The sequence below is a fragment of the Hemibagrus wyckioides genome, linkage group LG19 (assembly GCF_019097595.1).
Source record: "Hemibagrus wyckioides isolate EC202008001 linkage group LG19, SWU_Hwy_1.0, whole genome shotgun sequence".
Taxonomy (NCBI): domain Eukaryota; kingdom Metazoa; phylum Chordata; class Actinopteri; order Siluriformes; family Bagridae; genus Hemibagrus; species Hemibagrus wyckioides.
The window spans coordinates 1,989,476-2,016,040 of record NC_080728.1 but is presented as its reverse complement, the minus strand read 5'-3'; the positions used below and the strand labels follow the sequence as shown (position 1 = coordinate 2,016,040).

The following is a 26,565-nucleotide window of genomic DNA, read 5'->3' as shown; positions in this document are numbered from 1 at the left end:
TGGGTATCATCAGCATAACAATGGAAACTAATCCCATGCCTTCTAATGATGTCACCCAGGGGAAGCATGTATACTGAGAAAAGCAGAGGTCCTAAAACTGACCCTTATGGGACCCCATATTTCACTGGCACTACACTGGACAGTTCTCCATTTAAATCTACAAAGTGGTATCGATCAGACAGGTAGGATCTAATCCATTTTAATGCCTGTCCCTGCATACCTGTGTTTTGTAAGTGATCTACGAGAATGTTATGATGTCAAATGCAGCACTAAGATCAAGCAGGACTAAAATGGAGATGCAAAAGCTAAAAGCAAGTCATTTGTGATTTTAACTAGTGCATTTTCTGTACTATGATGGAGCCTGAAACCTGACTGAAATTCTTCAAGGATATTGTTTTCCTGTAGGAAGGAGCATAATTGAGCTGACACCACCTTTTGTAATATTTTTTATATAAAGAGAAGGTTTGAAATCGGTCTGTAATTAGATATTTCATCAGGGTCCAGTTTCGGTTTCTTAAGAAGAGGCTTAATAACTGCTAACTTGAGAGATTTTGGGACATGACCTACAGTAGACATAACGAAGAGTTAATACTATTAAGAAGAGGCTCTCCAGCTGCATGTATCACTTCTTTCAGCAATCTAGTTGGAATTGGATCCAACAAACACGTTGTTGATTTAGCCGTGGTGATAAGTTTAACTAGCTCTTCCTGCCCTATACTGGTAAAGCATTGTAACTTTAAATGTGGAGCTTTAGGCTGGTCTGGATCACCGGATGCTGTCAAAGGTTGAACATCCAATATTTTGTTCCTAATACTATCATTTTTTTCTGTGAAGAAATTCATAAAGTCCTCACTACTAAACTGTGCTGAAATACTCTCTCCAGAAATCTGATGCTTTGTTAGTTTAGCCACTGTACTGAATAAGAATCTAGGATTGTTTTAGTTTATTTATATCAGTTTGCTCAGATGCTCAGCCCTAGCAGCTTTTAGAGCCTGTCTATAGTTGGCCAGACTGTCTTTAAACGCAATTCTAAAAACTTCTAATTTGTTTTTTCTCCACTTTCGCTCGAGGTTACGGGTTGCTCTCTTGAGGGCGTGAGTATGACTATTGTACCACGGTGCAGGTGTTTTATCTCTGACCTTTTTTAGTCAGATGGGGGCAACAGTGTCTAGTGTGCTGGTAAAAATAGTGCCTATGCTGTTGGTTACTTCATCTAGTGCATCTGCATTTCGGGGTCTAGTAAGAAGTTGAGACAAATCTGGCAGATTGTTTGTAAATCTGTCTTTAGTGGTCGGAGTTATAGTTCTACCAAGTTTATAACGTGGAGAGACGTGTCTAATATGTTCTACAGGTAGAGTGTACACTAAGAGGTGATAGTCTGTGATGTCATCGCTTTGAGGTCGAACGGTTATATCGGAAACACAAGTCCCATGTGATATAACTAAGTCTAGTGTATGATTAAAACGATGAGTTGGTCTATTAATGTTTTATTTAACCCCAAAGGAATTTAGTAAATCTAGTCCTAACACATCGTTAGCATCGTCTACATGAATGTTAAAGTCTCCTACAATTAACACTTTGTCAAAACTGATCAAAAGATCTGAGAGTAAATGTGCAAACTCATTAAGAAAATTAGTGTAGGGCCCCGGGGGTCTATACACGGTGGCCAGAGCAAGGATATAGTAGGGATTTTTTATGTATGTCAGTGAGTGCAACATTAAGGACAAGCACTTCAAATGAGTTAAACCTGGGCCCTGTTTTCTGAGTGACGGTAAGAGAATTGTTATAGATGGTTGCAACACCACCACCACGACCTGTCTGCCGGGGCTCATGCTTATATGAATATCCTGACGGAGTAGACTCATTTAGGCCAACGCTGCTGCTGCATCCAGGCTCCGTGGTACGCTGGGCCTGGGCTCAACACACAGAGTTGAGATTGTGGGAGTGTTCGTATCACGCCGTGGATTTACCTGGGACAGGTGAGCGTCAGTCCAGGATGATTCCAGTGCGGCTCTCCACTGTCACAGCTGGGTCTACTTCACTTGTAGGTCGCGGATCTGCTTCTCCACAGCCTCCAGCTCCACGTCCACTGAGTGCAGCTCGAAGGAATCCTCACCAGCTCTCAAAGGCAAACCCACAACTGACATAATGTTAAAAAGCAGTAGAATAACAGAGATAATTGGTGAAAAACGTAAACAAACTTGTAATAGCTGGGCTAACGGGTTAGCGTGCTAATGGGCTAACCGGCTATAAGCAGGTGATCAGGAAAACAAATAAAACTAGTGATAAAAAAAGCGTTTGGAATGAGAATGTTATGTGATACTATCAGCTAATGAGGATATTATAAAAAGTTATAATATGGGATTGGACCTAGGATAGAAATCTAGAAAACTTAGTGAAATTGTAGGTCAGCTTGACGGAGCTCAGAAAAACACGTCTGCACTCAAGGCCTCCATTGTCCATGCCTCGACAGGTCAAGGCTGTTTTGGTAGCAAAAGAAGAACCACCACAATATTGGGCAGGTGGTCATAATTTTATGGCTGATTAGTGTATATGTGCAAAGAAACTAATTTGGAAATGTGTTATTAAATCCTTTTTACACATTTAAATATTTGTGTTAGGATTTTTGTTAAATTGTGAATGCTGAGAACTCAACTTTTCTATGATCACTTGAATTACAGTAAACTAGAAAAAAAAGAAATTGCTTACTATGCAGTCAGAATTGGAATATGGAATGGAAGATGAAATATGTAAAAAAAAAACGAAATCCTTTATGAAGTGATTCAGTTTTGATCTTATAATGGATTAAAGAGTTCCTTCTGGAGCAATTATTTTGCCAGATATGGTGACTGAAGGGGAATTATTAAAAGATTCAACACTAAAATTGGTTTATCTTTATTTTCTCCATAGAATAGTTTTTTTTTTTGAAGTGATCTGAGATGGATATACACTATATTGCCAAAAGTATTCTCTCACCTGCCTTGACTCGCATATGAACTTAAGTGACATCCCATTCCTAATCCATAGGGTTCAATATGACGTCGGTCCACCCTTTGCAGCTATAACAGCTTCAACTCTTCTGGGAAGGCTGTCCACAAGGTTTAGGAGTGTGTTTATGGGAATTTTTGACCATTCTTCCAGAAGCGCACTTGTGAGGTCACACACTGATGTTGGACGAGAAGGCCTGGCTCTCAGTCTCCGCTCTAATTCATCCCAAAGGTGTTCTATCGGGTTGAGGTCAGGACTCTGTGCAGGCCAGTCAAGTTCATCCACACCAGACTTTGTCATCCATGTCTTTATGGACCTTGCTTTGGTCACTGGTGCACAGTCATGTTGGAAGAGGAAGGGGTCAGCTCCAAACTGTTCCCACAAAGTTGGGAGCATGGAATTGTCCAAAATGTCTTGGTATGCTGAAGCATTCAGAGTTCCTTTCACTGGAACTAAGGGGCCGAGTCCAGCTCCTGAAAAACAACCCCACACCATAATCCCCCCTCCACCAAACTTTACACTTGGCACAATGCAGTCAGACAAGTACCGTTCTCCTGGCAACCGCCAAACCCAGACTCGTCCATCAGATTGCCAGATGGAGAAGCGCGATTCGTCACTCCAGAGAACGCGTCTCCACTGCTCTAGAGTCCAGTGGCGGCGTGCTTTACACCACTGCATCCGACGCTTTGCATTGCACTTGATGTATGGCTTGGATGCAGCTGCTCGGCCATGGAAACCCATTCCATGAAGCTCTCTGCGCACTGTTCTTGAACTAATCTGAAGGCCACTTGAAGTTTGGAGGTCTGTAGCGATTGACTCTGCAGAAAGTTGGCGACCTCTTCACACTATGCGCCTCAGCATCCGCTGACCCCGCTCCGTCAGTTTACGTGGCCTACCACTTCGTGGCTGAGTTGCTGTCGTTCCCAAACACTTCCACGTTCTTATAATACAGCTGACAGTTGACTGTGGAATATTTAGGAGCGAGGAAATTTCACGACTGGATTTGTTGCACAGGTGGCATCCTATCACAGTTCCACGCTGGAATTCACTGAGCTCCTGAGAGCGACCCATTCTTTCACAAATGTTTGTAAAAACAGTCTGCATGCCTAGGTGCTTGATTTTATACACCTGTGGCCATGGAAGTGATTGGAACAACTGATTCTGATTATTTGGATGGGTGAGCGAATACTTTTGGCAATATAGTGTATCAACTAACAACTAACAGCCCCTGCCCGTTTGCCTTTACAGGCCGAGGTGCCCTTAGAGAACGTTAAAGATTTTTCGACTCCACTCCGGGTTTTACTTTTCTCTCTCGCCCCCAGCAGCCGCAGTCTCTCCCGGTCACTCCGCACTCCACTCCGCTATTTCTCACTCAGTCCCGAGCGGTCAGTCACACAGTCACTGGATTCGCCCAGTCCACAGGTATATAAAATACCAAAATAGTGTTGTTTTTAAAAGTATTATTTTAATACACTGTTTATAGTTCTGTTGGTAATGAATTGTTTTTGTTCTTGGTCTTTTGTTAGTGCAGTTAGTAACGGTGTTACGAAATATTCGCGTATTTAGAAGTTCCAATAAAGTTATTATTGGACGCGATCTGATTTAATATGAACATAAACAACACCAAAGTTTGCCATTTATTGTACACTTTGCAGACGAATGACAATGCCTTCTCAAAAAAGAAGGCAGAGACAGAAAGAGAAAGAGAAGAGAAGCTGCTAAAGGCAGTGGAACCTTGCATAGCTGGTTTCAAAGCTCCAGCAAGCCAGCAGGTCAATCATTTACCAAAACATTTAGCAAGCATTTTGTCACACTTTTGTAGTATGGTTCTTCTAAAAATATATAATTTATCATTATACACTACCAGTCAAAAGTTTGGACACATCTTCTAATCCCATGGTCTTTCCTGATGTTTATTTCTTTCTACATTGTAAAACAATGCTGAAGGCGGCTGAAATCCACAATAATGTCCTTTGAACAGTTGATATTGAGATATGTCTGCTACTGATGCTCTGTAAAGCCTTCATAACGCCTCTCATCTGAGGTGCTGTTAATTGGTGATTTCTGAGGCTGGTCACTCTAAATGAACTTCTCCTCTGCAGCAGAGGTCAGTTTTGGTCTTGCTTTACTGGGATGGTCTTCATGTGAGCCAGTTTCATCATGGGGCTTGATGGGTTTTGCAAATGCACTTGACAATACTGTTCTTGCAAGAACTATTCCAGAACACCTGACCTTCGTGTCTTAAAATAACAACTGACCGTTTTTTGTTGTCATTACATATGGATTACTGAAGTCCATGTGTGTTATTTCATAGTTTTGAAATCTCCAGGATTGTTCTAGAATGTAGAAAATAAATCCCTAAACAAAAAACATTGAATTAAATGGTGTGTCCAAACTTTTGACTGGTAGTGTAGATGTAATTATAAACGTGTTGCATATATATGTGCCTGTGTGTGTGTGTGTGTTGTATAGCAGTAATGTAGTATCAGTAATGAAATTGCATTTATAATGCCTTTATTCAAGATGAGGCAGAGGGAGACTCAGAGAGTGAGGGAGAGCCCACTGATCATCAGCCAGAGCAGGCAGTTACAGGTAAGATAACTGTTTGACCATCACCTGGAGTGTGATTGGATGATGGACATTGGATTATTTAAATAGAAAAGTTATTTAATTAAATTAGCACAAAACGTAACTAGTATTTATTTTATTATTTATATGATTATGATTGTAAAAGGCTTTTAAAAGGACATCACAATCATAAAAGATGAGATTATCAAAATCTTTCAAGAAATGGTACTTAACAGAAAGGTTTTGCTGTGAAATTGAGAGATACTGAGAGACAAAGAAAAACGTAAAAAATTCTTGGTATTATCAGAGATGTGCATTCATAATTTATCATGTCTACAATAAAGACAGAAAATTATTATTATATAGTGCCTGGTGTCTTGTCTTTTATTTGGGTATTTTGTAACTGCCCTTTTTTTGTTTTGGGCCACTGCCCTTTAAAATGTCTGTGCACAGCCCTGGGGTGAATCCTCAGTCACAGGAATATACAAACAACACAAATGTGATATTAACTTTACCACAGTCTCTTTTCTATGTAAGTGCACTACAGAGAGGATAAATTACTGCTAGTTTGCTGCACTGCATGTGATTTAATGCAGTAGAGAAGCATGAAAATATAACAGTGATGAATTTTCCGCCAGAGTAAATTACAGGAGTGAACGCTCCCAACGTTCACCAAAAGAACCGATTCAAAGAGTCGACTCATTCCCGATTGACACATTACCTGTAAAGACTCCTCCTTCCTAAAGTGAAAGAGTTTCTCCTTCAGCTACGACTCCATTTTGTGGAGTGTTTAGAAAATTAAAACAAAAATCTTTACAGTATAAATGGAGATATTAATGTCACACTAAAGGTGAGCGATTTCTTTATTATAAACCACTTTATATAAGAAGAATGCGGATATGTTTTTAATAATACTTGTGGTAAAATCAGCTGTAGTAAATATGTGGGGCGTGAGGTACAGGTACAACTTTACCTGAAAACAGGTTTTTATCATATATAGATGGCCTATATATACTATATAGGCCACAGTAGATCATTTGTTCCGCACGTTTCTATTTGGCACAGGTTTTACTCTGGATGCCCTTCCTGACGCAACCCTCCCATTTAATCCGGGCTTGGGACCCGCACTGAGAGTTAACTCTTCAGTGGCTGGGTTAGTGCCCTGCCCGGGAATCGAACCTGGGCCTCGAACCTGGGCCGTTGCAATGAGGGTAAACAAATAAATAAATAAATGTCCGTAATTAACACAGAACCTTGTTCTTTCCCATTGTTTACAAAGTAAAATCAACACTCATTAATTAAGAAATTAAATAAATTACACACTATGTTGCCAAAAGTTTTGGGATGTCTACCTTTACATGCACATGAATGTAATATGGAGTTGTCCCGCCCTTTGCAGCTATAACAGCTTCAACTCTTCTGGGAAGGCTTTCCACAAGGTTTAGGAGTGTGTTTATGGGAATTTTTGACCGTTCCTCTAGAAGTGCATTTGTGAGGTCAGGCACTGATGTTGGACGAGAAGGCCTGGCTTGCAGTCTCCACTTTAATTCGTCTGTCAGGTCGAAGTCAGGACTCTGTGCAGGACAGTCAAGTTCCTCCCCACCAAACGCGCTCATCCATATTTTTGGACCTTGCTTTGGTCACTGGTGTGCAGTCATGTTTGAACAGGAAGGAGCCATCCCAAAACTGGTCCCTCAGTTGGGAGCATGAAATTGTCCAAAATATCTTGGTATGAAGGGGCCGAGCCCAACCCCTGAAAAACAACACCTGAACTCGATGATTTGGAGGGGTGTCCCAATACTTTTGGCAATATAAGCGTATGTTGGTTTATGCCAGTTAAAGTTCCATCTCTTCACTTTCTTATGAACAAAAGATTCAGAATGTTTGGAGGATATAGGTTTATCAGTGTGAAACAGACATAATGTGTTGTTAAAATATAGGCTGTAAACAGGTGTTGTATGAAGTGAGCAGAACCTGAACCTGACTTTGTAATGTTCGGGGGAAACTGAGGAAAACTAATATGGAGCGATCCTGTGATAGCCATAAAGAGTAAAGGAATACAGCCCCCAAGACTGACACTGGCGAGGTTGCCATCTGCTGGTAAATTACCGTTATTCTCAACTGTTACAACACCTATTCACTGAATAATAAAAGGTAGAACATTGAGTTAACATTGAGATCAAATATGTTAACAAACTTTACTAATATTCAGAGATGGAGACTCCTGATCTGGACACAGATAATGTTTCCCAACCATCAAACAACTGGTAACCTACAACATCCTCGTACAGTAGTTATTAAATATTCAACTGAATAAGTTAGTGAGTAAATATGGAAGGAATAATTTTAATAATAATGATAATCAGTCACTACTCTACAATAAAAATGTATTCTGTTATTATTTAAGTAAAATTAAAGTAAAATCCTCATTAAATTAAGAAGTGAGTTAAAAACAGTAAAGAGTGTATATAAATGAGTAAAGGACTGTGTATAATGTTGTGCAGTAAACTCCAGGGAGAGAGATCAGAATCACCAGCACCCAGCTGTATCTCCATGAAGAGTGATGAGTCTATGGATAAACCTCTGAATTTCATAGTTGGAGACTCTTCACTTCTACACAGGTAACATCTCCTCACTGTTAATGTCACTGATAAAGTCACACTTAAAGGGAAATTTAACTAGATAAACAGGATGGCAAAATCAGTACTAAACACTGTAATCTTCATTGAATCCACGGTTAAGTGTCCACAAACATTTTTTTCTTCTTTATCTTCTACTTTTTGGACAATGTTTTTCTTAAAAAGTGTACTTATTGTAACTTTAAAAGAAATTCCACTTGGTTTGATATGTTGTTTTGTAATGCAGTGAAATACATGTTTATTTAACATTTTTAAAATAAATGTTTTAAGTGTGGTTTCAGTGTCCAGAAAGTTATTGCAGACTAGCATCATTTAGCCACTGACAAGATACCAAACTATAAGAATCTTCTAGTGTTACACCATTTGAAAGTGTTAGTCTAGCCAAATAGCACTGTTTGACTTCTGTGCAAATTCAAGCCAAGTCAAGAAGCTTTAATGGTCACTGCAACCATATGTAGCTGATACAGTACATGGTCAAATGAAATAAGTTAACCTAGCCACATAAAGTGCAGGTGTGCAAATAGTGTATGACAAAAAGACAGTGAAAGACGAGACAGTGCAGACAGACAATACAATACACTACAGGACAGATACAAAAAAATAGCACAAACCAGTATACAGTCTGTATGAACCACTGTGCAAAGAAAAAGGATGCAAAAATATGTACACATCTAATTTGTAGCAGCATTGAAATGTGAGCAGTCTGGGCAGAACCGCAAAAAGTGTTATTGTAAACAGATGTATTTTGAATGTGTGTGTATGTGTAGTTCTGGGTATTGAGGAGTTTGATGGCATGAACAAATAAACTGCTACACAGTCTGTTTGTGTGGACCTAACCAGGAGGGTGTGTGAGGGGGGTGTGGGGTCATTCACAATGCTTTTTGGCTTTGTGGATGCAATGTGTGATGTAGATGTCTGTGATAGAGGGAAGAGAGCTGGCAACGAACTTCTCAACTGTCCTCACTATCTGTGGCAGGGTCTTGCAGTCCAAGACGGTGCAATTCGCAAATCTGGCAGTGGACCAGCTGCTCAGAATGCTCTCAATGGTCCCTCTGTAGAACGTTCATAATAATATGTGGATAACATTTCAGCTAATGTCAGTCTGATTCCTACATATGGTTCTTGATAGATTATTTGGCCAGCTTCTAACCAAAGAGCTCATTTTTTTATGTGAATTATGTCACTTACCAAGTTTTTACACACATCCACATTAATCCTAGCTGTGTGTATGTACTCTTTATAAATGAACTTTTTCCACCATTATCAAGTACATTAATTAGATTGTCATGCTGGAACAGTGTTTAGGCCTCTTAGTTTTAGTGAAGGAAAACTGCAATGCTACATACTAGTGTTTTCATATAGTGGAAGTGTAATGCATTTAATGATTAAATATGAAAAGGTGTTAATGACTTAATGAAAAGCTAACAGTCATCTGTGAGCATAAAAATGTTAGATTATGTTCATTTTAAGTAGAATTAAGTTCTCATTAAAATGATAAAAAAAGTTAAAAACAGTAAAGAGTGTATATAAATGAGTAAAGGACTGTGTATAATGTTGTACAGTAAACGACAGGGAAAGAGATCAGAATCACCAGCACCCAGCTGTATCTCCATGAAGAGTGATGAGTCTATGGAGGTTCTTTTAAGATGAAGACTCCTCACTTCTACACAGTGCAGGAAAACATATTTTGAGGTCACTCTAGAATCTACTGTAACATACATTTCTCTTTGAATAATAGTTTACATATATCAGCCTACAGTTGGGGGGTAAACTCTGGGGACCTTTCTCCCATTCAATGCTTTGTTTAAAAGTATCACCTCTCACCTTTGCATTAGCATACCAGGGAGTCAACCCCTGGGAGGTCTACCTCCCCTTGGGGGTGTATCACCTCAAGGCTTTTGTATTGTCACACCTTCAAGGCCTGCCCACTCAAGGCCTTTAAAACTGTAATGCAAGCTTCTTTTCACTGGACTCGATGACTACAGTACCACCACAGTGTGTTCTGCTCTACAAAAAACATTCCTGCTGAACACTAATTCCAAGTCCCCTGGTCTGCTTCGGTGAATTCACAACAACAAGTAACAACTCCTCACTGTTATGATCACTGATAAATTCACACTTAATGGCAAATTTAACTAGATCAACAGGATGGCAAAATAAATATTAAAACACTGTAAATGTGACTATAATAAAACCATTATTAAGTGTCCACATAATTTTTTGTCTTTTGTATTTTTAGAAAATGTTTTGCTTGAAAAGTGTACTTATGGTGTATAATAAATACATGCCACTTGGTTTGACATGTTGTTTTGTAATGCAGTGAAATTAGTAGGTTTGTGTGATGGACTGGTGTCACATCCAGGCTGTAGTATTATACTGGCTATAGTTAGGGATTTTATACCTGTGAACCTTTATGACAAGATTTCCTAAAAACTGTATCTGTATTTGTATCTGTTTAGAACACATTACCTGTTCATTCAGAGTGAGGGATTCAGTCACATCCCTAACAGCCATGCAGAAATAAACCTTAAATAACTAGGATTAAAATAGGTGAAGTGATGAAACTGATCAACTGCAATATTTGTTCACAGTGTTCTACAGAAGGCAGGAGACAGAACAGAAACTATCATCACAGATACAGGGTAAGATCAATCCATGACTGTGACACTGACACACTGGTATTATAAACCTCTCTGCTGTTATTAACTACAGAGTCATTAGATTATAGAAAACATACAGTAGATGAAGACAAACACATAGTGAGAACATCATAAAGAACTATCTGTGGTAACCAGTTAGAAAAAAGTGATCTTAAAGTCTAATAATTGAAGCCCATGTCTCACCACATCTTTCTGCTTCACCATATCACAGGAACCACCCAGAATCTGCTGCTGTAAATGAATTCCAGAAAACATTCAGATTAAAACTGATAAAGAAGTTTCAGTACTTGAATGGAGTGATGATAAACCTGGGAACCCAAACACTCCTGAATGAGATCTACACAGAGCTCTACATCACAGAGGGAGACAGTGGAGAAGTCAATAATGAACATGAGGTGAGACAGATGGAGGCAGCGTCCAGGAGAACAACAACAGAGGAAACACCAATCAAATGTAATGACATCTTTAAGCCTTTATCTGAACAAGACAAACCCATCAGAACTGTGCTGACAAAGGGAGTCGCTGGCATCGGAAAAACAGTCTCTGTGCAGAAGTTCATTCTGGACTGGGCTGAAGGGAAAGCAAATCAGGACGTCCACCTCATATTTCCACTTCCTTTCAGAGAGCTGAATTTGATGAAGGACCAGAAACTGAGTCTGATGGAGCTCTCCTCTGGATTTCCAGAACACAGAGAGAGTGTGTGATGTAGAGAAGGATGAGGAATAGAATCAGTGACCAGAGCCTGGCCAATAACATCATCACACACCTGAAGTCATTAAGAAGTCTCTACATCATGTGCCACATCCCAGTCTTCTGCTGGATTTCAGCCACTGTTCTAGAGAGAATGTTGGGTGAAGCAGAGAGTGGAGAGATCCCCAAGACTCTGACTCAAATGAACAAACATCATGAGAGTAAAATACCCAAAGAAGCAGGAGAGTGATGAAGAAATGCTTCTTAAACTGGGACAACTGGCTTTTCAGCAGCTGAAGAAAAGGAACATGCCACACTCTCTCAGGTCTTCCTCATAGAAGATCATGAGAGAGTGTGTCACTGATGTGAGAGAAGCAGCAGTGTACTCAGGTGTGTGTACACAGATCTTCAGAGAGGAGTTTGGGCTTCACCAGAGTAAAGTGTACTGCTTTGTTCATCTGACTGTTCAGGAGCATCTCACAGCTCTGTATGTGCACCTGACCTTCATGAAGGAGAAGAGAAATGTTCTGAAACAGAATCAGGTCTCTGAACAAAAGATGGAAGAAAATAAAATCTCCAATTTACAGAAGAGTGTTGTAGATCAGACTTTAGGAAATCAGACTGGACATCTGGATCTTTTCCTTCACTTTCTTCTGGGTCTCTCACTGGAGTCTAATCAGAAACTCTTACATGCTTTAGTAACACAGACAGGAAGTTACTCCCAGATAATACAGGCAACAGTTGATGTCCTTATTTTGAACACTACAATACCCAGCATGCAATACTCCAAAATGCATTTCAGCCTTTTGGGAATCGATATATATTTTGATTGATCAAGCAGTCTATACTATACCTCTGAGTGTATTTCCACTGAACAAAACTTGTGCTAAAGGTGACTGGGCTTTTGCTGTGGCAGCTCCCAGGCTTTGGAACAGTCTTCCCCTCCACATAAGATCTTCTCCTTTTATTTCTTTGTTCAAATCTGCTTTAAAAACCCATTTTTGTTCTGTGTGTTTTAATTCTGTAAATTTAACTTTTTAATTCTGTGTGCTAGAGTATATATATACTCTAGCAGCGGCATTCTGGATTAACTTGTGCTTGTTACTTGTTTCTGCTCCTACTGGAACAGAGTATGTAAGGCATTACAATAATCCAACCTAGAGGTAACAAAAGCATGAACTCATTTCATTATATAATATTTCTATGATAGGACATTATATTTCCTATCATAGAAATATTTCTGAGATGAAAGAAGGCTATCCTAGTGATATTATCTACATGATTTTCAAAAGAAAGACCAGAGTCAATAATGACACCAAGGTCTTTTACTTCTGGACAAGATTTAACACAGTTACACAGCAACACAGCATCCACAGTTACTCTGTAATCAGAAAGCTTACTTCTAGCTGCATGTGGACCTAGTACAAGCAATTCTGTCTGTCAGAGTTAAGCAGGAGGAAGTCAGTGACCATCCACTGTCTAATGTCCTTTACACATTCTTCAGTCTTAATAAGCTGGTGTCTCTCATCTCTCATTTGAAACATATAGCCGTGTTTCATCAGCATAACGGTGGAAGCTAATACCATGTTTACGAATAATTGTACCAAAAGATAGCACTGTTCTGTTATACTTAAATAAAACATTAAAAGTAATGGAGAACAGATTTACTAGAAATAGCATACAGAAATGTTAAAAGTTTTTTTAAAAGGTAGTTCATTTTGTACAATTTGTTTCTATTGTAATTAGTTACAATCATTAGTTGCATTGTAATCATTTATTTGTTAATATCGCTTCAATTCCATAATTTCAGGAAGTAGTCTGCCAGTCATGACCTATAAATAGGAGGTAAAAAAACAAGTAACATGAAAGCGCATGCTTTTTTTGTCTAAGTGATTGCTAGCTCACTTTTTTCATTACAAAAACCCTACGCCTTTCGTAGTATGGTGTGTATGAATTGACTGTCATTATCCCTTTTTTACAATGTTGAATAATTGTTTAAATGTCAGTGTTATGTTCTGTAAGGTTTAATGTGAGAGTTACCGCTCTGTAGTAAGTTGCTACTGCTTAATTTGCTAGCCCGATGCCAATATGTCACTAGCTAATGCACAGTTCATGTGGAGATGCGAAGTGAATCAGAGATCTCATGCCATACAGTTTTAAGATAAATACACACGACTTAAACATTTAGATTTAATTCATTAAACTACTCAACTTGTCTCATTAAATGTTGTAATATTCAAATGCGAGTTTATGCATCATGTGTACATGCTGTTTTTGAGAAACTGGCTTAATTTTATTCACCGTTTTTGTTTCTTATGATTGTGAAATATATGTGGTAACTCAATAAGGGACAAAGCATTTTGTTTATCATTAAGAAACAGTCTCATATGATATGGGATGGGAGGCAACACTACTCTAGGTACTTGCTAGATAGCTGTAGTAACTAACTAACTAACTAACTAACTAACTAACTAACTAACTAACTAACTAACTAACTAACTAACTCATTTGAATGGCATCAAATGGAAGCAAAAAAGTAATTAATGAATATAAATAAGTTTACTGGTGTTTTGGGTCTTCTACATTTTCTTTTTTGTTTTACACTTCAGATGTATCATCAAATGAAATCATGGTGTCCTGGTGGTCCAGAGGCCCTATGCTAACACTTATACCACTTACAGGAAGAAATGCCCCTGAGGATGTTTACAACAAATGTACCAATTATTTAGTTTTAGTGCCCCTTTAATCATATTGTCTAACTGGTGTTTGTACTTTCAGCATTTATGAGAATGAGAAGGTTCAGTGAAAGCTTTGAGGACGTGTTTGATCATTTGTACTAATGTGAGTTCATTATATTTTATTTTATTTCCTTCAGTATCAGCTGTGATTCACTTGGAGTGAAAAGTTGGTCAGCTCTGGACTCAGCACTCAGATCAGAAACCTCCAATCTGAGAGAACTGCATCTGACTGTGAAAACACTGGATCTGTCCAGGAATAATCTAGGAGACTCAGGAGTGAAGAGTCTCTCTGCTGGACTGGAGAATCCTCACTGTAAAGTGGAGACACTGAGGTGAGATCATCTCTCTGAGAGTCACAATAAGTCACTTAAAGCAGCAGTTATATACAGTGTTGTTTTTCACCTGAAATTTTTTGTAACAGTACAACATGCAGCACAAATAGATTAGTCATTAATTTATAATGATTTTCTCTCCAAAATCATTTGTTAATTAAGAAATAAACATGAATTTTGTAGATGTGGATTAAAAATAAAGATAAACAGAGAAAATTTCTACAAAACATGACTCATTATTTTTAAATACAGCAATACCTATGCAGCTCAAGTAAACCTTATATCAATAATTCTAAATAACAGCAGCAGGGGTGGAACTACAGAGGCCTGCACCCACCCATTTGGAGTCCTGGCCCACGTAAGCTCTGTTATAATCCCCAATTCTCATGCACTAGAAGCTGCTGCATTAAAAAGCTGCATTGAGTGATTTTGCTCAGTAACATTTCTGTGTGGTGTGTAGTCATGTTGTAGACAAATTCAATAAAGAGTTTATCTTCTCTAAAACGCCACACCATGTCTTTCCACCTGAAACTCGAATAATGTTTTCAGAGGATATAATTAGATGAAATTTGTTTGTGTTAACACTGGAGCATGTTGTCAGAATTGGACTCATCTGATAGCAGTTGGTTGAGGAGTGAAGGGAAACTCCAAAACAAAGTCATTTTTAACTCCAAATAAAAACACTGAACAAAATAATGGTCTATGGTTTGTTTGTACACATCATCTTTAATCACAGGAATTAGAGTAGGCCTTTTCTCAGTGGAAAGGCTTTCGCTCTAGTTTAATGTGTGAATGCATTTATTTAATAAATAATATATGAATATATTTAATGCATTTATTTAATAAATAATATATGATGGAGCAGTGATCTATTCTGACTATTTCTTTCTTAAATCTGCACCAGAATAAATTTATTTTAAATATTACAAAATCAAATAATAATCAGACAGTTTTAATGGTTCTCCTCATAGATTGTAAAGAAATCTCAGCTAGAACAATTTGAGTGATTTCTCGTTTTTTTCTAAAATAATATTTTGTCCTAATTTCATTAGATTTTTCTTCATCATTTGACATCATAAACTATAAGAAACTTTGTTTATATAACAAAATGCTATGTTTGAACTGATAGACCTGCGAATGTTATTTACTCTATGTAATGTGTGTCTATTAAGTAAGTTTGTATTCACACCTGTGCCCATCCTATTTTACCCTGGCCCACCAACTGTTCAAAACCTGGCAGTAATGTTTTGGACCTTGTGATTGGTCAATAGGTGGAAAAATTGGTTGATGAAGAGTGTGTCATTGTCTCTCTTGCAGGATGTGTAATTGTGGTGTCTCAGATGAAGGCTGTGCTGCTCTGACCTCAGCTCTGAGATCAAACCCCTCACACCTGAGAGAACTGGATCTGTCTGATAATAATCTAGGAGACTCAGGAGTGAAGAGTCTCTCTGCTGTACTGGAGAATCCTCACTGTAAACTGGAGACACTGGGGTAAGATCATCTCTCTGAGAGTCACATGACCTGCTCCTCGGTATGACACATTCTCTAATAGTGAGACTGAAGCAGAAGTTTTTGGTTCATCATCAATGTCCTGAGGAGGAAGATTGTTTCTTTTCACTGTATGCTGATGATTTTTCACAGACTCTAATGTCTGTAGCAATGCACCCCCACACACGTTTTAATAAACCTCGCAGATGGATTCAGCATCTTCTGCAGCCAACAGGTTGTTACAGAATGCTTTGCCATCAATGAATCCAGCGGAGGTTTCTCAATTCCAAGCCACTGTCATCTATGCAACAACTCCACAAAGTGTGCATTACTGATGTTCCTGCTTACTTGGAGGCCCTGTTTACAGCCTAAGGAGAAAGCCCTGGCTCGGCCATTTCATGATTGCCAGAGCCTATGCAACTTGGCAAAACATGGTGATCTGCTGAGGAGCCACCTCCACCAGCAACTATGCTTTTATTGCGGCCATTACATCCCTGCCCCTCCTGCCCCAAGAAACCTGGTCAGAGAACCGCAAAGGTGAACTCTTGTCCCTAAAGTTTACAGTTACCAGTGCAAATATGATATGCTAATGGGGTTTGTCATCCCTTAGCCCTAATAGACTCTGGGTCAGCCGTCAACTTGATTCATTGGCAGCTGGTTGAGGAACTCCATCTACCCACCGTTCCTCTGAAGATGACGGCAGTGGACAGCCAGGAGATGGCTATATTACTCCTCAAATTGATCCTATCACTGTTTCAACAGCAACTCTTCATCAAGGCAGAGAAGGCCGGGACCCCATAACTTCCCTGGGTTACGTTATCAGCCCTCAGGGGGTGGAGATAGACCCCAGGAAGGTAGGAGTCATAACAGAGTGGCCTACTCCCTCAAATGTCAGAGACCTCCAATAATTCCTCTGCTTTGCAAACTTTTATCATTAATTAATTCACTACAGCCCACCACCTCCAGTTGTGGAATTGAGGCCATGCTGTCTAATGGCTGTCTTGGAAAGGTCTTCCCCTGAGCCTTCATTAAAAAAAAAAACTTACCTCAGCAGAAGTAAATTACGATGTGGGAAACATCTGGAATCTGGAAAACATTAATAACGGCAAGCAATTGAACCCCCATCAAGCCCAGGGGGCACACTTTTTCATTTGCTTTAATTTTACCGTTATGTATCGACCTGGAACCAAAAATAGCAAGGCCAAAGCCCTCTTCCGCCACCATGACCAAGTAAATAAACACCTGGTCTCAGAACGTATCCTATTGCCTAGTGGTGTCTCAGATGAAGGCTGTGCTGCTCTGTCTTCAGCTCTGAGATCAAACCCCTCACACCTGAGAAAACTGAATCTGTCTGAGAATAATCTAGGAGACTCAGGAGTGACAAGTCTCTCTGCTGTACTGGAGAATCCTCACTGTAAACTGGAGAAACTGGGGTAAGATCATCTCTCAATCATGGTTTATCTTTGGGTCAGATGTAGGTATTTGAATAGCTGCAGTGCAAAATGTAACTTGACTGCAATGTATCTGAAATTACTGTGAAATTTACTATAACGTTGTAACTAATCACACAAACTGCAGCTGAGATAAACTAAATGGACTGTGTGATCTGCAGGGGTTAAAATCAGCAGTGAAATAGAAATGTTCTAACTAACTAGAATAAGCTACACTAAAATAAGACGTTAATGCAATAGGATTGAAAAGGTCAACAAATTAAAAGTTCTTAAAGCTGAAATAGTGTTTTTTTTTTTCACAATCTGCCAAGAGTGTGTCATTGTGTCTCTTTACAGGTTGTGTGGTTGTGGTGTCTTAGAAGAAGGCTGTACTCCTCTGACTTCAGCTCTGAGATCAAACCCCTCACACCTGAGAGGACTGAATCTGTCGGAATAATCTAGGAGACTCAGAAGTGAAGTCTCTCTGCTGTACTAGAGAATCCTCACTGTAAACTGGAGACACTGGGGTAAGATCATCTCTCTGAGAGTCACATGACCTGCTTCTCAGTAAGACACATTCTCTAACAGTAAGCCGATGTCAATACAAAAAATTTTGAAGGAGCTGTTAAATAAGTAACAGATTACCATGATAAATGGCAATTTCTGCTCCATAGTCAACTTTTGATGGTACTATAACAAAGTGGAAGCAATTGGGAACAACAGCAACTTAGCCATGAAGTGGTAGGACACATAAAATTATACAGTGGGGTCAGTGCATGCTGAGACACACAGTGCGCAGAAGTTGCCAAATTTCTGCAGAGTCAATAGCTACAGACCTCCAAACCTTATGTGGCTTTCAGATTAGTTCAAGAACACTCTGTAAAGAGCTTTATGGAATGGGTTTCCATGGCCAAGCAGCTGCATCCAAGCCTTTCATCACCAAGTGCAATGCAAAGCGTCGGATGCAGTGGTGTAAAGCACGCCGCCACTGGACTCTAGAGCAGTGGAGACGCGTTCTCTGGAGTGACAAATCGCGCTTCTCCATCTGGCAATCTGATGGACAAGTCTGGGTTTGGCGGTTGCCAGGAGAATGGTACTTGCCTGAATGCATTGTGCCAAGTGTAAAGTTTGGTGGAGGGGGGATTATAGTGTGGTGGTGTTTTACAGGGGTTAGGCTTAGCCCCAAAGTTCCAGTGAAAGGAACTCGTATGCTACAGTTTGGGGATGGTCCCTTCCTGTTCCAACAAGACTGTGCACAGTGCACAAAGCAAGGTCCATAAAGAAATGGGTGAGCGAGTTTGGTGTGGATGAACTTGACTGAGTCCTGACCGCAACCCCACAGAACACCTTTAGGATGAATTAGAGTGGAGACTACGAGCCAGGCCTTCTCATCCAACATCAGTGCCTGAGATGACAAAAGTGCTTCTAGAGGAATAGTTAAAAATTATAATAAGCACACTCCTAAACCTTGTGCCTTCCCAGAAGAGTTGAAGCTGTTATAGCTGCAAAGGATGGGACAACTCCATATTAAACCCTACAGTTTAAGAATGGAATGTCATTAAAGTTCATGTGCATGTAAAGTCAGACGTCCCAAAACTTTGAAGGGCATTAAAGGTCTAGGCCTCGACACCCTGGTGTACTGTCCTCCATTTGGGGGAGAACCTGACACTGGAGTGGAGAACTTTATGTAAGTCTTTTATGTAAGTTTATCTAAGAAAGTGGGAGATGTACAATGGAGAATACTTCATGGTGCAGTTGTGGTTAATGCATTAGTTTCAGTTATAAACCCTGGTGTTAGATGTTGTGTACTGATGTGACATCATCACCTACAGGGGGTTTGGGTGGGAATCATGTGCGCTGAATGAAAAAGAGTAAAGATGGCTGTGAGTTCAATCTGATATCAATAACAGTTTACAGTCTTAGACATGGATGTCCATGTTGTTTTTAGTGAGATACTGCATTTCATGATTTTCTGCACCATAATAGACCAAAAATTGTGTTTACTGTTAAAAGAGTCTATTTGTTATGATGAAACATTCTGCCTGGTAATCTTCATTCCTGGTTTTAAGTAGACTCAGACAGTTTTTGCTGAGTCAAGCTAAAATGGCAATTTATGGTATTTAAAAAAGTAAAATTAATCTGAAATCAAGGTCTAATTGGTCTGTTGTAATCTAGAATTTTAATTAATTTTTTCCTAGATTTTACTTGGGTTATTTATTTGTTGAATATATGGGGCAAGGTTTTAGCAAATCATTAAGATATTTTAGCAGATCTATGAAATGCAGTTTCTCTCTTTCTTTATTTTTAGTTGATGGTCAGTCAGCCGTTCTCTGTTCAACTTCACCTGCTGATAGTTTAATATCACACACAACAGATGAGATGGATGAAACAAAATCTCTCAGTATGATAATTTTTAATGGTAATTAGAATAAACAGGTGATATTAAAGTCCTCATGTCATTCTGACTAATAAAATCATTTTACAAAAACATCAACTTTAAAGTAAGCCTTAAACCAAGATAAAAAAATCTGTTGATGAAGAGTGTGTCATTGTGTCTCTCTACAGGTTGTGTGATTGTGGTATCTCAGATGATGGCTGCACTGCTCTGACTTCAGCTCTGAACTCTAACCCCTCACACCTGAGATACTTGGATCTGTCCTGTAATAATCTAGGAGACTCAGGAGTGAAGAGTCTCTCTGCTGTACTGGAGAATCCTCACTGTAAACTGGAGACATTGGAGTAAGGTCATATTTTAAATCATTAATGATAAATCATGGTCTCATCTTCATCCAGGTCATAATAATAGATAAAGACATTCTGTAAAAATAAAACACAGTCACAGTTGTTTTTGTCAATACTGAATAAACCATTTACACTTTCACAGTCTGGGTTTAAAAAATACACCAATGAACTAACAGATTCTTCGAACAGACTCCAACCCTGTTTTGCTCTGAATACTGACATCTCATTTTCTTATCAAACATCTCTGTTCATCTGATTTAAAAAAAAGAAAAAGAAACTAAAGAAATATTATGTTAAATGTTAACTTAAAGGAACACTTTTATTTAGAGTATAGCATCAAGTCAATTAAACTCCTGGGATATTGCTCTGGTCATTTAAGTAGCAGTTTCAGCTGCTAAAATTGTGTACATTTGTACAGACATTTCATACCTGTGTATATGTTTGCACCTGACACCAAGACAAATTCCTAGTACTGTAAAGTACTCTTTGCTGACCCTTTGCTGTATCTGGCAGTAAAACCTTTTCTGATTACTGATTTCTGATGAAATGAACAACAGGTGCACTAGATGGGCAACAATAAGATGACCCCTAAAACATGAATGGTTTTACAGGTGGAGACCAGTGACAGTTATTTTTCCTACTCATCTTTTCTGAGTGTTTTTCACTAGTTTTGCATTTGGCTCTGGTCAGTGTCACTACTGGTAGCATGAGGTGATACCTGGACACTACAATGGTTGCACAGGCAGTCCAACTCCTCCAGGATGGCCCATCAATATGTGCATTGCCAGAAGGTTTGCTGTGTCTCCCAACACAGTCTCAAGTGCATTCCAGGAGATTCCAGGAGAGCTGGACAGGGCTGTAGAAGATCCTTTACCCATCAGCAGGACCAGTATCTGCTTCTTTGTTCAAGGAGGCACAGGATGAGCACTTTCAGAGCCCTACAAAATGATCTTCAGCAGGCCACTGGTGTGAATATCTCTGACCAAACAATCAGAAACAGACATCATGAGGGTGGCCTGAGAGCCCAAAATTCTCTAGTGGGCCCTGTGCTCACTGCCCGGCACCTTGGAGCTCGATTGGCATTTACCATTGAACACCAGAATTGGCAGGTCCTTCAATGGCGCCCTGTGCTTTTCACAGATGAGAGCAGATTCACCCTGAGACATGTGACAGATGTGAAAGGGTCTGGAGAAGCCATGGAGAACATTATGCTGCCTGCATCATTCAGCATGACCAGTTTGGTGGAGGGTCAGTGACGGTCATTGGAGGCATATCCATGGAGGGACGCACAGACCTCTACAGGCTAGACAATTGAACCCTGACATTAGGTATTGGGATGATAGGTATCTGGTGCAGTGGGTCCTGGGTTCCTCTTGGTGCACAACAATGTCCGGCCTCATGTGGCAAGAGTATGCAGGCAGTTCCTGGAGGATGAAGGAATTGATACATTGAATGGTGCGCACACTCGGCTGACCTAAATCTAATAGAACACCTCTGGAACATTATGTTTCGGTCCATCCGACGCCACCAGGTTGCACCTCAGACTGTCCAGGAGCTCAGTAATGCCCTGATCTAGATCTGGGAGAAAATTCCCCAGGACAGCTGTCGTCTCATTAGGAGTATGCCCCGACATTGTCAAGCATGTATACAAGCACGTGGGGGCCATACAAACTATGGAGTACCATTTTGAGTTGCTGCAGTGAAATTTCAGTAAAATGTACTAGCCTGCTTCATCATTTTTACACTTTGATTGTTGGGGTGTCTTTGAATTCAGCCCTCTGTAGACTGATAATTTTCATTTCCATCAAACAGTGTCTTTTTCCTTCAGGGGTCGCCACAGCAAATCATCTCTCCACCTATCCCTATCTTCAGCATCCTCAACACTTTCACCCACTAGTTTCATATCCTCATTTATTACATCCATATACCTCCTCTTTGGCCTTCCTCTTTTCCTCCTACCTGGCAGCTCCATGTCCAACACTCTCCTACCAATATACTCACTCTCCCTCCTCTGGACATGTCCAAACCTTCTTAATCTGGCCTCTCTAACTTTGTCCCCCAAACGTCCAACATGAGCTGTCCCTCTGATGTACTCGTTCCTAATCCTGTCCAACCGTGTCACTCCCAAAGAGAACCTCAACATCTTCAGCTCTGCTACCTCCAGCTCTGACTCCTGTCTCTTCCTCAGTGATACTGTCTCTAAACCATACAGCATGGCTGGTCTCACTGTCCTGTATCACCTTCCCTTTGATTCTCCCTGAAATTTTTCTATCACACAGAACTCCCGACACCTTTCTCCACCCATTCCAACCTGCCTGCACTCACTTCTTTACCTCTTTCTCACACTCTCCATTACTCTGGACTGTTGACCCCAAGTACTTAAACTCCTGTACGTTCTTCACCTCTTCACCCTGTAATCTTACTGTTCCACTTCCCTCCCTGTCATTCACACACATGTACTCAGTCTTACTACCACTGACTTTCATTCCTCTTCTCTCCAGAGCAAACCTCCACCTCTCCAGATTTTCCTCCACCTGCTCCCTGCTCTCACTCCAGATCATAATGTCATCTTCAAACATCATTGTCCAAGGAGACTCCTGTCTGACCTCCTCTGACAACTGTCCATCACCATAGCAAACAGGAAGGGGCTCAGAGCCGATCCCTGATGCAGTCCCACCTCCACTCTGAACTCCTCTGTCTGACCTACAGCACACCTCACCACTGTCCTGCTCCTCTCATACATGTCCTGCACCACTCTGACATACTTCTCTGCTACTCCTGACTTCCTCATACAGTACCACAGCTCTTCTCTTGGCACCCTGTCATACGCTTTCTCCAAGTCTACAAACACACAGTGCAGCTCTCTCTGACCATCCCTATACTTCTCCATCAACATTCTCAGGGCAAAAATTGCATCTGTTGTGCTCTTTCTGGGCATGAAGCCATACTGCTGCTCACAAATTTCCACTACCTTCCTTAACCTAGCTTCCACTACTCTTTCCCAGAGCTTCATTGTATGACTCATCAACTTTATCCCCCTATAGTTGCTGCAACTCTGCACATCACCCTTATTCTTAAAGATCGGCACTAATACACTTCTTCTCCATTCCTCAGGCATCTTCTCACTCTCTAAAACTCTGTTAAACAAACTAGTTAAAAATTCCACTGCTGCCTCTCCTAGACACTTCCAGACCTCCACCGGGATGTCGTCAGGACCAACTGCCTTTCCACCTTTCATCCTCTTCAAAGCCTTCCTGACTTCATCCTTTCTAATCTTATCTACTTTCTGTTCCACAGAGTTTACCCCTTCTACTCTTTTTTCCCTCTCATTTTCCTCATTCATCAGCTCTTCAAAGTACTCCTTCCATCTCCTCTGTACACTCTCCTCACTTGTGAGCACCTTTCCATCTCTATCCTTAATAACTCTAACTTGCCGCACATCCTTCCCATCTCGATCCCTCTGTCTAGCTAACCTGTACAAGTCCTTCTCTAGTGTCTAACCTAGTGTACAACTCATCATACGCCTTCTGCTTGGCCTTAGACACCTCCCTCTTCACTCTGCACTGTAAGTCCTTGTATTCCTGTCTTTTCTCTTCAGTCCCGTCCATGTCCCATTTCTTCTTGGCTAAACTCTTCCTCTGAATACTATCCTGAACTTTCTAATTCCACCACCAAGTCTCCTTATCTTCTTTCCTCCTTCCAGATGACACACCCAGCACCTTTCTTCCTGTCTCCCTGATCACTTCTGCTGTAGTTTCCCAATCATCTGGCAGCACTCCCTGACTACCAACACTACTACTAGCAGAAAACGGACATCACTCCATTTTCCATCAGTGGGGACTGTGTAGAGAGGGTGGCTGACTTCCGGTTCCTGGGAGTCCAGATAGAGGAGGGTCTGACTTGGAGCATGAACATCTCTGAGCTTCTGAAAAAGGCCCAGCAGAGACTCTACTTCCTTAGGGCACTGAGAAAGAACAACATCACTCAGAGACTACTGGTGTCCTTCTACCAGTGCTCCATAGAGAGAATCCTAACCTACTGCATTGGGTAGGTTACCAGCTGCACAGGGGCTCAGAGGAAAGCGCTCCAGAAGGTCATGGCCCAGAAGTTCCTCGGCTGCCCTCTCCCAACACTGGAAGAACTACACAGTTCAAACTGTATTAAGAAAGCCCAAAGCATCCTTAAGGACACATCACACCCTGGACATGATCTGTTTGAACTGACAGTGATACATTACAATCAGACTAAAAAAACAGTTTTTATCCAACAGCCATAACTGCATTTAATAATCAAAAAACACTGTTGACATGGGATGTGCAATAGATGATGAATGTGATTGTGTGTGGGATAGGGCTGTCTTAAATTATTGTAGTATACAATTCAATTCAGTTTTATTTGTATAGAGCTTTTAACAAAGAGCATTGTCTCAAAGCAGCTTTACATAAGAAACAACATAAGACACAACAAATATATAAACAGACAAACAATCTAGTCCTAGATGTTATCCCAAGTGAGCAAGCCTGAGGCAACTGTGGGAAAGAAAAATTTCCTCTGATGGTATGAGGAAGAAACCTTGAGAGGAACGGTTTCCATTTCCTTTATTTATTCATTTTATACTAATTAGTACTTTTTTAATTGTTGAAGGTTTTAATGTATGTATGACTGCTGCACTTTTTGACTGATTGACACTTTTTAAATTTATTTGTACATGTAGCATGGTCCAATGACAATAAACATCTATTTATCTAATGTGCTCCCTGGCTCTGTGTGTGTTTTGCTCTGTCCCCGCTCAGTGCACTACAATATACATGCACGGATCAGGGATAACATTATGACCACCTGCCTAATATTTTGTTGGTCTCCCTTTTGCTGATATCCCTGAAGGTGTGCTGTAGTATTTGACACCAAGATGTTAGCAGCAGATCCTTTAAGTCCTGTAAGGTGCAAGGTGGGGCCTTCATGGATCGGACTTGTTTGTCTAGCACATCCCAAAGATGAACGATTGAATTGAGATCTGGGGAATTTGGAGGCCAAGTCAACACCTCAAACTGGTTGTTGTGCTCATCAAACCATGTTGATGAAAAGCATGTGGCATGGCGCATTATCTTGCTGAAAGAGGCCACAGCCATCAGGGAATACCTTTTGCATTAAAGGGTGTATATTGTCTACAAGAATGCTTAGGTAGGTGGTACATGTCAAAGTAACATCCACCTGGATGGCAGGACCCAAGGTTTTCCAGCAGAACATTGCCCAAAGCATGACACTGCCTTTGTTGTCTTGCCTTCTTTCCATAGTACATCCTGGTGCCATGTGTTCCCCAGGTAAGCAATGAACACGTACCTGGCCATCCACGTGATTTAAAAGAAAACGTGATTCATCAGACCAAACCCCCTTCTTCCATTGCTCCATGATCCTGTTCTGATGCTCATGTGCCCATTGTTGTTGCTTTTGGCAGTGCACAGGGGTCAGCATAGTCACCCTGACTAGTCTGTGGCTATGCAACCCCATACACAACAAACTGTGATGCACTGTGTATTCTGACACCTTTCTATCAGAATCAGCAATTTGAGCAACAGTAGCTCGTTTGTTGGATCAGACCACATGGACCAGCCTTCGCTTCCCATGTGCATCAATGAGCCTTGGCCACCCATGACCCTGTTGCCAGTTCACCAACTGTTCCTTCCTTGGTCCATTTTTGATAGATACTGACCACTGCAGACCGGGAACATTCCACAAGAGCTGCAGTTTTGGAGATGCTCTGATAAAGTCATCTAGCCATCACAATTTGGCCCTTTATGCTTGCCCATTTTTCCTGCTATTAACACATCAACTTTGAGGACAAAATGTTCACTTACTGCCTAATATATCCCACCCACTAACAGGTGTCATGATGAGGAAATAATCAGTGTTATTCACGTCACCTGTCAGTAGTCATAATGTTATGCCTGATCTGTGTATGTATACACACAGACAAAACCCTTTACAGTAAATTAAAATGTAATTTATGAAATTATCTGCAGCACATATTACATTAATGTTGGTTGCATAACATGATTCAAGAAAACTGTGCCCCAGCAGTGATCAAACGCTAGAAACGTCCCTGTGTACAACCAGTGAAGAGTGTGTCATTGTGTCTCTACAGGTTGTGGTGTTGTGGTATCTCAGATGAAGGCTGTACTGCTCTGACTTCAGCTCTGAGATCAAACCCCTCACACCTGAGAGAACTGAATCTGTCTGAGAATAAAATCGGAGACTCAGGAAAGAAGCTGCTCTCTGCTCTTAAGGATGAT

At 40.4% G+C, this 26,565-nt stretch overlaps 1 protein-coding gene and 1 long non-coding RNA gene across 7 annotated transcripts in view; both read left to right on the top strand.

The window, feature by feature from the left end:
- Positions 1-4,388: 4,388 nt before the first annotated feature.
- Positions 4,389-26,565, top strand: part of LOC131370166 (NLR family CARD domain-containing protein 3-like) — a 237,541-nt gene continuing 215,364 nt past the window's right edge. For 2 of the 6 annotated variants that reach the window (XM_058417335.1, XM_058417330.1), the window contains exons 1-2: positions 7,357-7,823; positions 8,061-8,177. In XM_058417335.1, coding sequence (XP_058273318.1) covers positions 7,771-7,823; positions 8,061-8,177 — 170 coding nt within the window. In that variant the 5' untranslated portion in view covers positions 7,357-7,770. Of the gene's footprint in view, positions 4,411-4,643; positions 4,761-5,511; positions 5,581-6,288; positions 6,407-7,356; positions 7,824-8,060; positions 8,178-26,565 lie in introns of those variants that run through there. The other 4 variants (XM_058417334.1, XM_058417336.1, XM_058417331.1 and 1 more) reach the window with 3 other exon arrangements.
- Positions 10,516-25,096, top strand: LOC131370173 (uncharacterized). Its single transcript, XR_009207389.1, has 5 exons — positions 10,516-10,837; positions 11,067-14,615; positions 15,933-17,536; positions 17,891-18,060; positions 20,099-25,096. It is a non-coding gene; the product is annotated as an uncharacterized LOC131370173 (long non-coding RNA).